The sequence below is a fragment of the Aspergillus homomorphus genome (assembly GCF_003184865.1).
Source record: "Aspergillus homomorphus CBS 101889 unplaced genomic scaffold BO97scaffold_22, whole genome shotgun sequence".
Taxonomy (NCBI): domain Eukaryota; kingdom Fungi; phylum Ascomycota; class Eurotiomycetes; order Eurotiales; family Aspergillaceae; genus Aspergillus; species Aspergillus homomorphus.
In genome coordinates, this window is record NW_020291908.1 from 41,521 (window position 1) to 56,310 (window position 14,790).

A 14,790-nucleotide genomic window follows, 5' to 3' on the forward strand; every position below is an offset into this window, starting at 1 on the left:
TCCGTCTATGGCTGCCTAACCCCACTCCAACCATCAGATCCGATCTTCCCACTGCGCAATAGCTTCATGCAGTCTGGTTTGACTCCATAGGGCTTGGAACTATTGAACGCCTCCTCAGCCGCTCCTGCAGCTGATGTTTGAGGAGCCAAATTCAGCCAGCCTCGTTACTTGAACGAAATCATCCTCCAGGTTCTCTACTTAAAGCCATGGATAACTCTCGCCTGGTTCCTCCTCGCCCCCTCTCATCTCCACGGCCATCACCATGGGTTTTTCCACTTCCTCAAAAAATATCCACTTGCGCAACATCCCCAACAACGGGGATGGTCTGCACATCACCAACTTGTGTGCGGAATGCAAGGATGACAAGGGCAACTGGCACTATCGTGAGATCACCCTCGACTGGCACATCGGGGTGGACACGCCAACGGGCCGATTTCTGCTGGACTCGCTGCATATCACCAACCACGCCTCCAAGCTAGAGCTCACAGCCGGAGGGGCGGTGTTGATCTGCACCATGAACGCCTTCTACAACCACCGCGTGAACATCCTAGCCCTAGATATGATCTTTCACAACGACGGGGGCGACTTAGTCTATCAGCTGCCGTAAGCCTGTCCCTCCTCACTGCCTTCCTAGCTTCCGTTCTGGACCATGGTCTCTAAATCAACGCAGTCCGCGAAACGTGCGCTCGCGCCTGACGCACCTGACGCTGAGACCTATGGCCGTCCTTCAGGGCTTTGCGTTTACCCGCTACGGCACCCTGTGCCCGACCTCCCTGGACCTGGACGACCATCTGGGCAACGAGAACGGCATCCTCAAGCCGAAGAAGAACGGCAACTTCAGCCACAGCGCCTATGATCTGTGCCTTGACGGCAGCTGGACGCTCTGCTGCCTGTTGGAGGACTGGCACCGCAACTTGAATTCGATCAGCTGCTGGGAGCTGATGGAGAATTGGGTCAGTATCACTGATGAGGGTCAGCTCGTCATGCAGGATCCGTAAGTCTCAACCGCCCCTGCTTCCCCCCTCCGGTTACCGCCCTCCCTCTCACACCTCAGAACCCGCGGAATCTGATTTTTGACGTCCCCAGTGCCGGCACCTGGGATCTCCGGGGTCCGTTCTTCCGGCTGCTCGAGGATATCCCCATCATCGGCTATGTTGTGGCGGGCATCGACGAACTGGAAGGCGACCACAATGAGGCTATCCGCGCTGCGGCGGAGTGCACTTACGCGACCATTTGCCTCGCTGCGGCCCTTGTTGGCGGGGCCCTGCTGGGGCCAGTGGGGGCGGCGGTAGCTTCCGGGGTGGCTGGGTATGCCGGCATGTACGCCAAGCAAGCCATCGGGAAGCATATTGGCGACCCCAAAATGCGGAACGAGGTCACGGCCATCACGATCTATCGGGTGCTCGTAGCGGAGCTGACGATGATCGCCGGGGTGGGGCTCGGGGAGGTATCCGGGGCGTTTGTGGACCTGCTCAGCGACGAGCTTATGGCCTCGGGCCTCGAGGCGCTGGCCTCGGACATGGCCAAGTGGCTAGGCAAGAAGGCGTTGAAAAAACTGGCCAAGAAGGATCTGGAAATGTAAGTGGTTTCCCCCGGCTCTATGGTGGTTCGTTGCAGACTGCGTGGTAGCCCAGAACTGAGCCGCCTGTAGCATCGTTAAGAACCTGGTCGATGCCATCCAGCACGGCAAGTCCGAGGACGACATCAAGCATATGTTCGGCGACTGGGACAATGACGGCGTGGACCTGTTGAACGACCCGACCCCTCCTCCCCCGCCTCCGCCGCGACCACGCCCCCCCATTGACGAAGACACCAACGCGGAAGCGGGGTGCGAAGGCATCGTCACGCCCCGAGACCCGCCGTATGACCCTACTCAGGACCCTGAAGTCGACTTCGGCCACATCGGCTGGGACGAAAGCGGCGGCGGCACCGGGCTGCAGCGGCAAAAGCGGAAGCGGGACCGCATGTGCCACCACGGCGGGATCCTGGCATCTACACCTGGGTAGGTTCGATTCCGTGCTGCCCTTCTCCCGATTCACTTCATGGAGCCACATACACACACACCCCCCCCCCTAACACCATCATCTCTAGCGGGGCCATCCAACCTAGGGCCCAAATCGCACCAGGCATCCACCCCACCACCGCCAGCACCCCGGCTCACACCCTTTCCCTCAACGGCGACTCCCTCACCATCCCCGACTCCTGGGCCCAAGAATGCCTCTTCCGCCTGGACATGACCCGCCTCCTCGCTGGGGGGCACTCCGACGCAAACACGAACATCAACTTCTACGCCGACGACGGCTACACCCTGCGCCTGCACATCTCCTTCCGCCCCGCCACCCAAAACTTGCATCTCTCGCAGTGGTGGGACGGCAGCTGGCGCAGCGCGTGGTGGGCTCCCTTCGACGAGGTGTTTGCCGACATGGAGGCCGGCCAGGCCGGCTGGCTGCGCGTCTCCCGTGAGGCCGCCGTGAAGTATCAGTTCGAGACATTTCAGCTGGGTAAAAACAATGAGCCTGTGCACGGGGCGTCTTGGACAGTGCACGCGCCTGCGAAGACGGTGGAGTGTGTTAGGTTTGAGGGGTCGGCGGGGCTTTTGGGGGGGAGCTTGGACGTTTGGTTATAAGATGCCCAGGGGGTGCGTTTGGGTAGAGCTATCGCTAAATGTCTACCAGAATTATGTCGTCCAGTCTGTCGTAACAAGTATAGAGCAAGAAAGGTTAGTAATGTATATAAAGAAAGAAAAAATACCAAACTGGTGTGAAATAAGTCAAAATGGGAAAACAACATAAACTAGCTTGGCGGGGTATTCAAGGTCTGTTAGTAAACATAAATTGTACTCATTTCTTGATTGCTTCTTTGTCATTAGTTGAGTGCATAATCATAGGAGTAGGAGAGGGGATCTTTGAGGCGTAGGCGTAACTTGTTGAGTCTTTTGTGGGTCAGTAACATGAACATGGTGTGATAAGAGTGACTTGTGAGAGGCTTATATCGCTGATGTGAGGAGTAGGGGGTGTCCTTAGCTCCCTTGAGGCTCTATCAGTGCAGCTTCCGTTGATCAGTAAGGATCGGGTACTCAAGTATCTGAAAATTCACGAATTGATGGTGGTTGCGCGCTGAGCAAGCGTCTCAAATGCTATAGGAATATGGTAGCGGTTTCGGGTTGGGTTGGAAGGAGAAATCACGGTAAGCGCCTTGATAGTCACGAAAAGCCTGATGGTCCATGAGACATGAGAAGGTTAGAAGAGACAACAGCTTAGCAAAGTTGGGTAGACTTCCCTCTAGCGCATTCTTCTCCTCGAATGACTGCTGAGAGAACTGTCGTGTGTGAAGGTTGACCCAAGCTGAACTTCTCCTTTACTAGCTCTTGCTGGGAAGCGGAAGTTATCCAGATGCCTTATGAACCATGGATAGCATGGAAAGGTGAAATAAGCTGCTGCTTGAAGTAACTTTCAACGCTTGCTAGTACTAGCGAAGGACTGAGCGTCAATCTCCGCTCTGAAAACCTAACCTTGTGAGTGAATGCACTCAGCTATGCTGGGGAAGGAACTGCTGTCCAAGGGACCGGCGCCTGTATGATAGTAAAACACCCCCGAATATCCACCTCACGATATGATTCCTCCTCCTCGACAGCACAACTTAAGGCCAACTCCTCCAACCACACTCATTCTCATATTCTTATCTCCCCAACTATATCCCCAGCAATGGGATTCTCCGATCTCAGCCTCTATGATGAAATTATCCCAGGACAGCGAATTCGCAGATGTGATTATCTCATGTCCAGGGCGGGACTTCCACGTCCACCGGGCGATCATCTGTCCACAGTCACTCTTTTTCCAAGCCGCGTTGAAAGGTAGTTTCAAAGTATGAGCCTTCTACCTTCAACCCGTCAAAATAATCCCTCTCCCTCTCAACCAACCCCGCTCTAATCAAAACCCCCGGCTACAGGAAGCCCAAACCCAACACATCCACCTCCCCGCGGACGACGCCTCAACCATCGAATCCGTCCTCCGCTTCTGCTACCTCCAAGACTACACACACCCGCAGGCCTTCGTGACGATCGAGCACGACCTGCGCGTGTACCTGGCGGCGGACAGGTTCAGCATCTTCCCGCTGCGCCAGCTGGCAGCGGGCCGGATCAAGAGTTGGATGCAGAACCACTGGAGTCGGGCCCACTTTCCGGGCGTAGTGGAGAACATCTGGAATGCTGCTCCGCCCCCCCAGCCAACCCTCCGTCGCGCCGTCGTCGAGGTCGTTTCGTCCACTATCCAGCACTTTCTGGCCCTGTCTGCCGGGAGGCAGGTCTTGTTGCGGTACCCGGAGTTGGCGGTGGCGGTGCTGGAGCGGCAAGTGATCAGGACTGCGGTGATGGGGGGGCAGCAAAGTCAGGGGTTTAGAATTGGGGCGTGTCGGTGGTGAGTGGTGGGAGGAGGAGGGGGGTGTAGTGGGGGTTGTTTTGTTGTTTGTTGCTTTGGCTGTTGGTGATTCAGGATAGTGGAAAGCATAGCTTGGAGTTAGCATATAGCTGATGCTGTTGGCTTTATTTAGAAGTTAGGAATGCACTACTTAGGGATACTTGTTGAGAGAGCCGTCTGATGTTTGATGATAGCGTGCTGAGAGGCAGGGTTGGTTGCTTCAAACAAGACGACTATAGCTATAGACTACTGCCTCGCTCTAGATCTTGCGGTATAGTAAAGTAGTATCCTTGTCTCTCGAGTATAAACCTAACATCCCCACATTGACTAATGTGAATACTAAGGTCAAGACAGTCTCCCATTGCTCAGCTCCAAACGTTGCAATACCCACACACACAACTATACCACAAGCTTGCATCAACTCCTCTCTGCTTCTCCTCCCTCAACCTAGCGTCGCAACCCCAGCCCCAATCATCAGCCACATCAAAACACCCGACTCTACCCGAAGACTAAAACCCCTCAACCAAAAGCAAAACCCCAGCACATCCTCCACCCCCTCAAGCCCACCCTAGGAAGCGTTTAGCACAACCCCAGAATCCAAGGCACTCAGGCCCCAAGGCCCAGATATCCAACCTAAAATCCCAGGTCCCAACCCTTCCGCATCCGGCCCAAAAAAGCAAACATATAAGCCAGAATACATCCCTACCGGTCACCAAACTCAGAATGAACATAATCTAGTGGGTTGGCGGCCGCACCAGACTATGGGGAGTCCTGAGTACGAGCCGCCCTCGGGGGCGCGTCTGCAAAAAATCACCGGGGATTTTCGTGGCCCTCTACGCGGGGTCCTGGTGCACCGGGAGTCCACAGAGAGAGAGAGGTGAGCTTTTTGTTTTTCTTATCATAATATTATCCTATTGACTAGCTGTAGGAGAGGGGTTTTTTGATGAGGTTGAGGCTGGGGTTTGGGTTTATGTGGTGGGGATATGATAGGATTGAGGGAGACGGGGAGGGAAGGGGAGGGAAGGGTATTCGCTGTTGGTTCTTTCTGGTGCTTGGTCGGTTGGTAAGTTTTAGGGGTAGGAACTTGCATGCTAGATGGGGGTTTTTGATCCCAGAGCTCGCGCAAGTCGGAGGCAGCTTGAAGCGAAGGCAGGCTTGCGTTCGCTCTATGGACTTGGGCTGTGCTTCCGTCTCAGTCCCAAGTTCATGGGTATCTATCCCATCGCAACGACGTATAGGTCCCGTACACCCACCCATATGACGGTTCTCCCAGCATGAGGCAGGAACGTACGGCATGCGCGGATATTATCTGACATCATCTTATATACACTTTGAACCCTTTTCGTGATTTCTTTTCTGGTGGAGGCTGATAACTCCGCTGGATTATCATATCACCAAGCTATCGCAGAGCCGTCTTCGCCAACAATTACAGCTTTTCAACGACTTCAATACAAACACACATTTATTTCTTCGAAAGAGCTTTGTTTGGCTTGTGTAATACTTCCAGGTCTGAACTGCTACCCGAAAAGTGGCAGACGAGCCAGTCCAACAACGACCTCCGTGCTATCTACGTCACGAAGTGGCTTCCCTGACAGCTCAGCTCCGCTCAGCTCAGCTTAACTCCGTCAGAACGAACTGCCTATTCGGCAGTCTTCCCAGTATATTTAGCTACTATCATAGAAAAATGCTATCACCAACTTCTACGAAACCATTTTCTACCATCCTCATAGGTTGTAAACTATCTAACAACCTCTACACATTCTAAAAATCTACTTGGTAAACACTGCACATAGTCATAAAAAGACAACAGTCTAATTGTTTCTAATATCGTTTTACAAAGCTGTAATCGTAACGTCACCAACCGCACGCCCACGCCCACGCACACGCACAGTCCAGTGTCGCCACATCAATTAACACCTCAGGAAGTGCTATAGAAAGTTATCGCATCCTGATCCTCCACAAAGATAGTCACCTTACCCGGCGTCCTCGCATCCACAAAGACCAACGCCTTGGTCCAATCGTACTCCATACTCACCACATAATTGAACACCTTCGGCTTCAAATCCCCGGGCTGGTGATGGTCTGCCAGGAATGCGACGATGCGGTCCCGGCGAAAATTAGTGATATCTGAGTCTGTGTCCTCGACGGGGTTGATGATCGCAAAATGCCGGGGCCAGCGGTCGTCTGCCGGCACCGTGGCGCGGCATTTGTCAATGAAGGCTTTCAGCCCGTTGGAGATGAGGCGGTCATCAGGGCTGTCGGAGGGTATGTGCGCGATCACGGCGCAGTGCTGCGTGGCCATGACCACAGCGACGGATTTGTACCAGTTGAGGTTGCGCGTGCCGAGGGCGTTGATGGCCTTAGGGGAGGTGTTGGAGTGATCGAAGGTCAGGGAGCCGACTTCGTTGGGCTCAACCATCGAGACTTCGCCTTTGACAATGAGTGTTTCGAGCTTGGGAGGCATTTGTATGACGTGTTCTCTCTGGTAGTATTTGTGGTTGTGGTTGGATGTGTGATTGTTGATGTGGACAACGGTTTTGGTGTCGGTGTTGGTTTCGAAACGGACTTGGTGGAGTAGAATGAATTGGATCTCGACTGTGAATTTATAGAGAGAATTTGGTCTTGTATTGTGTGCATAAGCGTCTTTGGATTTTGAGGACGTTGTGTTAATGTTTTCTTTGAGGCTGAGTCGAAAGGCAGGAATTAGAGGAATGTTCCGGTAAAACACCGCAGAAAACGTCGAAAGTGAGGTTGAAGAAACTCTTGAGTGTGCCCTCTGTTCGTAATAATGGATGAGCTCTTTGATGCTTAGTGAATGTATGAATTAGAGTACAACGGAAAGATTCAGCTAAGGCTTGGGTTGAACACATTCTCGGAAGCACCTATAGGAATGTCTTTGACGGAGCTTTGGTTGCCTGTTCAAGGTGCCGTTAAGTGCATTGTTGAAATCAGGCTGAGAGAATAAGCAAAGGCTTACCTGAAAGAGGAGCTCGAATGACACGTTCCTTCACCTGTGTATGTGTAGGTTAGATCTCGAGAACTACCAATGTGCTATACTTTCATTCGCACAATACAGCCCGTGAATGCCTCAGGCACTAAGGGCTACGGGACAATCTTAGGGTTAAGCTACCCGCAAATGCATATTTTGGACATGGACGCATAACGCATTCCACCCAGCCAATACAACATGACGGAATTTCACCCTATAGCGCCCAGATCACAGCTCGGAATCCAAGCAAATTTATTGCCGGTGTCAGGGCGGCGTTGGCAGCTTGGTACTATCATTTCTCCGGAAATTGTGGAAGCGTGGCAGATGATGTAAGGGTTGAGATTCGGGACCGGTGGATTTGTATAGAGGGTGTGTTTTTCTCGTCGTCCGATTTCGTCATGATTGCACATATCGCATTGAAAGACGGGATATAAACCAGCGGCATGCAATTCGTGTTCTGCCGACGGGTGTTTTGAAAGGGGCTTCAAGGCTTTTTTGTATCTGGTCTTTTGAGGTTCGGGTGGGAATTCTGAAAGGGAGGATGGGTTGGAATATAGACTGGTTTATAGAAGACTCAGCCCAGCACCAGATATCCACATAGACAAGAGCAAAAATGTGCACAAGGTCAACGGTAATGTTTTCTGAATCAAACACGGCAACCTTCATGTCCGATCTGCATCATCTCTAGTATAACCTACACGCCCCAGAGTCAGCACTTCTCTACCTAAAAGCCCTCACAGTGAGTTCCTCCCTAAACTCCCCATGAAACCTCCACCGATACCTCTCCTTCAACCCCTCCTCCTGCCAGCTGTTGATCGTCTTCTCCGGAAAGAATCCCACCCCATCTACCTCCCCCTCGTCATCACCCACCATCGACGTATCATGTGCAATAACAATCCAGACCCCCTCCAGCCCATCCAACTCTAGCCCATCAATCGTCCAATTCGCCACCGCCAAATCATGATTCAACTCCGGCGCCAGCCGATAAAAAGGGCTCGTGCGGGTCTTCCCGCAATGGACCGCCTCAAACCAATGGCCCGGACACCCCGGGGACGCCAGGTCCGGCACCGGCGAGGGCTCGATCTCCTCCGGCAGGACCACATACTCCGAGGGCCGGAACTCCCCAGGGTGATGCGAGGCGTCGCCGCCGAGGAGCACAAACGTGGAAGGGGTGGTACGAACGAGGGCGCAGATGTGCGCCACTGTGTGGCCCGGGGTGTTCAGCAGGTACAGGCTCCCGTCGCCGAAGTAGTCATGGGCTTGGAAGCGGCCGATTTTGAGGGTGTCATCGAAGTTGATTTCGTAGATGGTGTGGCCATTTTCAAAATCGTGGTGGTGGAGCGACGAGGATTCGTTGAGGGGGTAGCCTGGTAAGAAGGTCTGTTGGAAGGATGGGCCGACGATGAGTGCGGTGGTGGGCGGGAAGGTGGTCAGGTCGCCGATGTGGTCGAAGTGCGGGTGGCTCCAGATGGCGGCGTCGATGGCGCCGTTGGGGGCGTCCAGGCCGTGAGTCTGTAGGACGATTGCTGTGTTGTGGACGGTGGGGAATCTCCAGTCGGCGTGGCTTTCAAGGAGCTGGACGGTCGCTGGGGGCAGGTTGCTCCAGTCGGGACGGATGCCGAGGTCGAAGAGAAGCTTTTGGTTGGTGGGCGCGTGTTCAAGGAGGAAACAGAAGCTGGGCACGCGGTAGCGGTGGCAGCCTTTGTAGGTCGGTTGGAAGAAGGTTGAGGAAGTTAAGTCCAGGCGTGAGCCACTGTTTTCATGGTTAGTGGCGGTCAATTGAGGTTCCAGTCGGTTCGGCCCAGACTATTTTTCTTCCTTGGGGGACTTGGGAAGTGGGTGAAGATGATCTCTACCAAGAGTCCAATCCAAAACTCTTGTCTGTTGGAGATATGGCTGTACTTGTCGATAATGGAGACCCGCACCGTCTAATCAGACGGCGGAATATTGATGGGAGGCGGTTGCCGGGGGGTTGGATTGGCCATGTTTCGTGTGTTTGTAAGTTTTGTGTCTGAGATACTACGGCGTATGCTGCACTGATGAGTATTTATACAAGTCGAGATCACCTTGGATAGAGGTTCAGATGCTCCTCTGTTGACGTTGTAGTCAATGATATAACGTTGCGGTACCTTGCATGTTGCGGGCCGCAATCTTCCTCCGCACCTGCGCACGTCCGTCCGCTCCGCATCGGCATCCCGAGCGCCTTCCCGACATTGAAAAAATTAATTCTCATCGTCATCCTTTTCAGCTTCCTTCAAAACTCCACATATATAAACCTGCCTCATCTCACCTCAGATCTCTTGCAGCAATCATTTCCCACAAATAACACAACCTACCACCCATCTCTCTTCACAACCCAAACAAACCCACCACCATGCCCACCACCACCACAAAACCCCGAATCATCCTCGGCCTGATGACCTTCAGCCCAGACCCAAACCAGGGCGCACGCATCACCTCCCTCTCGGAATTCGGTGCCTGCCTCGGCTACTTCACGGCGCAAGGCTACACCGAAGTCGACACCGCGCAGATGTACATCGGCGAGCAGCAAGAAGCGTTCACCGCGGCGGTCGGCTGGCAGGACCGCGGCCTAACGCTGGCCACGAAGGTCTAATCCACGAAGCAAGGCATGCACAGCCCGGACGTGCTGCGCCGGAAGTTCACCGAGTCCCTGATGGCGGTGCAGACAGAGCAAGTGGATATCTTCTGCCTGCACGCCGCGGACCGGTCGGCGCCATTCGCCGACACCCTCGCGGCGGTGAACACGGTGTACAGGGAAGGGAAGTTCAAGCGGCTATGATTGAGCAACTATACCGCGTTCGAGGTGGCGGAGATTGTGACGCTGTGTCATGAGCGCGGATGGGAGAGGCTGACGGTGATCCAGGGGATGTATAATGCTATTAATGGGTTAATCTATTTGCTCTGTGTTTGGAGAGGGTGCTGTATTGCGGGTCGTGGTTGAGATAAAAGCATGAATGGAAGGCTAACAGCGTTCAGCGAGAAATATCGAACCGGAACTCATCCCCTGCTGTCGGCGGTACAGCCTCGAGATCGTCGTCTACAACCCCCTCGCGGGCGGGATCCTCTCTGGGAAGTATAACCCTGGCGCCGCTAAGCCGGAGGAAGGGCGGTTCAGCGATAAGAACACCACGGGTGCGCTGTATCGGCAGCCGTACTTCAATGACGCGGTCTTGACGGCTCTGGGGGTGATCCGCGCGGCGGCGGAGAAGCATGGCTTGACGTTGCCGGAGATCACGTTCCGGTGGATTCGCCATCATTCGCAGCTGCAACTGGGAGATCAGGGCAAGGATGGGATCTTGATCGGGGTGAGTAGCTTCGAGCAGTTGCAGCAGAATTTGGCCATGTTGGAGAGGAGTCCGTTGCCGGAGGAGGTGGTGAACGCCGTGGATGAGGCGTGGATGGACGTCAAGGCGACTTCGGCCAACTATTGGCATCTGGATTTGAAGTATACGTACGATACTCAGGCGGTATTGTTTGGGAAGTAGGTACTGTCTAGTTAGTTCTTGGGTTTTTTTCCTATAAAAATGGATAAACTAGACCGTCTTGAGCAGCCGCTGCAATGTATCCTCTCCTTTCTGCAGCAAGTTTCGCCTAGCTGATAGCCCCATCTATTCTCAATGCATCAATCAAGTCCCCATCCAACCCCTTACCACACCAGCATAAACAAGTTAGAAACAAACAAGCAAACACCCATAACATTCCCAAAGAAAGCCCAACAGCAAAACCCCAAGTGGCAACCCCCGACCCCTACCTATACCACACAGGTACTATCCTATCCAGTCCAACTCAACGAAGCCTCACCATTCCCCACGGAGGCGAAGCAAAGCAATTCAACCCATTGAACTCACACCACTCGCCCCCATATCCACCTCACCCCCTCTCCTCCCCTACAACTTGAAGACTCAACCGGGACCCCAGAGCAACATCATACCCTACGCCATAATCGCCTCGATTTGATCATCGATCAGCCCTACCACACCACCACCCCCAACCTACATGTACTCGTACCAATCCACCAACCCACACAATCACATGTATACGCAAGCATCATAGATAGATAGGTACCGAGTAAGTCCCAAACTTTCCCCACATCTATACAGTACAAGCTACGTAAGTAGTATGATCGCACCACCACCCATGCCCAAAAACGCAATCCCATCCCCACGGGCTAGCATCATCCAGTCCCAAACGAGTAAATCAGCACAACCCCACAGTCCCAAAACTCAACGATCAACGATCGCAGCGATGACACCAATGTGGCGAGACAGGGTTCAAGTGGGCAGTGATTGCTGACCCTAAGGAAAGGATACGTACTGCAGGTAGACCGCGGAACTCTAATTGGTAGAGACCTAAGTATGGGGCTCCGGGTGTTGCATCATTGTTGCGTTTGAGGGTAAGACGGGTGGGAACTCTTTTGGTTCGGTGAAAGAGTTCCGATGGTATGGAGTTCAATTGGACGTTGGGACGAGGGTGTATGTTTGGGTTTTCGTGAGGGGGAGTATGTTAGGCTTTTGGGGATAGAGTTGATTTCTTCAGTTACTGAGGGCATGAGAGGGGAGAGTTGGGGAGTGGATTGTGGATTGTGTGGATTGGTTTGACTCATGTCTCTGATTTTGTGCTGATTAGTACGCAGATTTTGTGCTGTGCATTAACATTATGCGTCAGGCTGTTTGCGGGTGAGCAATGGGGGGCCCCCCTGGGCCTGGGGAGCGAGGTATGGGGTTGAGGTCTAAAGTCTTGAAGAGCAACTATAGCTATGCTCATGGTACTACTGAGTCATGTTATTCAGGAGAAACACTTTTTTGACTTGTTTTTCAATTTCTTTATCATTTTAAAATGTTTTAAATCTAGAGGTTTGACTTTTTACCGCGAGGGTGAAACAAATGTTAAATACAGTCCCGATCGATATCCAATGCTGTGCTGTCTGGCCGCATCCCAGTTCGCTGTGCTCCGATCCTCTTGCAATTAACACCTGTGATCTGTAAAATAGCTTTGCACACCAACGCCAAGCTAGTAATGGAACCTGTCCATGGTTCTGAATGAGAATGATGATCGAACTCGAACTCCGCTGCTTATATGTATAGATGAAATGGTGATGGTAACAGGTAGAAAGAAAATCGTGGCTTCGTGACGTTCGTGATTATAATTAATGAGGTGGAAGGTGATAGTGACTTTGTTGGTTTTTCCGGTGATCGGATTCGAGGTTGGTTTGATGAGAGCGAGATCAGGTGTTCCGTAGAGTGAATGTTGGAAGTTGATGAGGTGAGTTGAGATGAGTTGAAGCGTTGCAACGCAGCGAGGAGGTTAACCTGCAATTCGGACAGGCAGGCATTGACCCGGCGAGGGCCAGAAATGGTTCCTTTGGACCGTCTTCTCCAAGCAGTTGCGGCCCTTCTCCAGTAGTCCTCCTTCCTTCTCCTTCTCCTTCTCCTTGTCGGCAGCCGAGGGAGTCGAGACGTGGAAGCTCACGTGGACAGTGGTGGTCTCCAATTCCGAGGTGGCCTTGTCGGCAGGCTCGGTGGAAGCGGGCTTGATCGAGGTTTGATCTTCATCCTTGCGGTCGTCGAAAAGCTTCTTGTTCTCGTCCTCCCTGTCCTCCTCATCCTCAGACTCGTCGTCCTCCATCTCGAACGAGTTGATGCGCGTTGACATATCCTTCTGCGCCCACTCCATAGACCGGCAGTGTAGACGGAAGTGGCCAAGGCAGCGGCGGATGTCCGGGTCCGGGGCGGTGGCCTCGCGAGCCAGTTTCTGACGCGAGAGGGTGGTGAGCTTGTAAGGGAGAGAAGTCTTGTCGGCGAGAGGAGGCCAACGCTTATTCATGGAGGGGTTGTTGGAGGAAAGAGGAGAGGAAGAGGTTTTAGGGATGATATCGATGGTGGTAACAGCCATTGCGCTGGTGGATAAGATGTGCAATGATGATAATAATGATTCAAGACCAAGTTTGGAAGACTCCCTATGTGGGAGTGTGAGGATGTGACTCAATTACTTGGAGGGATGATTATGTGCTAGTCGCGCGTGCGAGTGCAGTATGTTGGATGTGGGTACAATGCTAAAGGGGAAAATAGCTTGATGCGCGACGATTGACTTTTGGGAGTGATCTGGAGGGAAAATCTGGAGAGAAAGAAAAAGAGAGGAAAGGATCCGAAGAGGAGGGAGGGGAGAACGAGAGAAGAAATACTATGGTGGAGGGAGACCCGAGTCGGCAGAGGGAGGAGGAGCTGGAGGGGGGGGGAGGTGGGATGGAACCGCTCAGGGCAGACTGGATTCGGGAGGGAGGGAAAATTACCAAACCTGTGGTGACGGAAATCCGAAAAGAGCAATCCGGCCTGGTCGACCATCTGATCTGGCAGATTCTGCAAGCGGATGATCCTCGGGTCTAGACTTTGTTACACCACGCGCCTATTCTTTGCACTATTGTATGTATCAAGCCACCACGTTTTCGGTACGAATTGTATTGTTCCCTTGTACATACATACATTTTGCTACATCTTCCTACCATCATAGAAACGAATCATACTATCGTTCCTTTCTGTCGGATGATCGTGCTAATCGACAGGGTTTAAATTTGGACGGCACAGAGTAAAACCCTGTTGGGACCTGGGAAGGAGGCGAATAAAGGGAACGCGCACGTCTTCCCACATGGAAAAACGTAAGTACGATGTACAGTCAGCATTGGGGTGATCTTTACTGCACTCCAATACTTTTACCGGGGGAAAAGGGAAAAAAAGAGTCAAAAAAGGGCCTCGACTCGACTCCACTTCACGAAACTGGTCGGGCAGCTGACCAGTAAGTGGGTCCGGGTCTGACGGCAAACCATGGAATGTTCGACGCCGGCGAGCGAGTCTGGTCAGGCTTGGGAACTGGAGCGAGGTTACCAGATGTTACTTTGCTTTTAGTAACTTGACCTGGCCGTGCGTTGTGTGCGCGCGGCCGGCCTCCGCTCAGTTTACTTCTCCCTCTCTCCCTCTCTAACCTTTGTCCGAATCTCGGTTACCCCCTCTCTGGTCGGACATCGCGGTTATTCTTTCAAATCCCAACTCAATTACCGCCAAATGAGGGGTAAGCAGGTCACCTAGTTATTCAACGGTCTCTGACCCTGTACCATGTGCAGCTCAGATAATCTGGAGAACGAACCCCCCTGCCAGCGACCTGCTTGGACAAACAGTAAGGGATATGCGTGGCTGTCCTCGTGATTGGCTTCATTATGCGGGGTCATAGACTTAATCAGGACTAGTGCCCCTTGCTAAAGACAGTAACACTAGACCAGATCGACACTAGAGCAACCCTGTGCGCTTAGGGTTGCAGGGGAAACGCTCGCCGGTGTGCATGTGGTATTGTGGGAACTGTGGGAATGGAGAAGCA

The 14,790-nt window shown here is 52.9% G+C and overlaps 5 protein-coding genes across 5 annotated transcripts; 2 read left to right on the forward strand and 3 right to left on the reverse strand.

The window, feature by feature from the left end:
- BO97DRAFT_478467 (uncharacterized protein) lies at positions 1-2,626 on the forward strand (the record flags this gene model as incomplete). Its single annotated transcript, XM_025700630.1, has 5 exons — positions 1-603; positions 671-994; positions 1,087-1,578; positions 1,652-2,002; positions 2,092-2,626. The coding sequence occupies exons 1-5, from the start codon at positions 263-265 to the stop codon at positions 2,624-2,626; spliced, it is 2,043 nt and encodes a 680-aa protein (XP_025550576.1). The 5' UTR covers positions 1-262.
- A 3,707-nt stretch (positions 2,627-6,333) lies between these two features.
- On the reverse strand, positions 6,334-6,879 carry BO97DRAFT_425424 (uncharacterized protein; the record flags this gene model as incomplete). Its single annotated transcript, XM_025697062.1, has 1 exon — positions 6,334-6,879. One exon carries the CDS (start codon positions 6,877-6,879, stop codon positions 6,334-6,336), a length of 546 nt encoding a protein of 181 aa, XP_025550577.1.
- A 1,245-nt stretch (positions 6,880-8,124) lies between these two features.
- On the reverse strand, positions 8,125-9,518 carry BO97DRAFT_443792 (MBL fold metallo-hydrolase; the record flags this gene model as incomplete). Its single annotated transcript, XM_025698399.1, has 2 exons — positions 9,343-9,518; positions 8,125-9,157 (listed from the first exon to the last, which is right to left on the reverse strand). Exons 1-2 carry the CDS (start codon positions 9,387-9,389, stop codon positions 8,125-8,127), a joined length of 1,080 nt encoding a protein of 359 aa, XP_025550578.1. The 5' UTR covers positions 9,390-9,518.
- Positions 9,519-9,691: 173 nt separating this feature from the next.
- On the forward strand, positions 9,692-10,910 carry BO97DRAFT_443793 (Aldo/keto reductase; the record flags this gene model as incomplete). The annotated part of the gene is made up of 4 exons (XM_025698400.1): positions 9,692-9,973; positions 10,028-10,171; positions 10,229-10,346; positions 10,402-10,910. Exons 1-4 carry the CDS (start codon positions 9,779-9,781, stop codon positions 10,908-10,910), a joined length of 966 nt encoding a protein of 321 aa, XP_025550579.1. The 5' UTR covers positions 9,692-9,778.
- Positions 10,911-12,321: 1,411 nt separating this feature from the next.
- BO97DRAFT_406106 (uncharacterized protein) lies at positions 12,322-13,658 on the reverse strand. The gene has a single exon (XM_025695343.1). It carries the CDS (start codon positions 13,315-13,317, stop codon positions 12,730-12,732), a length of 588 nt encoding a protein of 195 aa, XP_025550580.1. The 5' UTR covers positions 13,318-13,658; the 3' UTR covers positions 12,322-12,729.
- Positions 13,659-14,790: the final 1,132 nt, after the last annotated feature.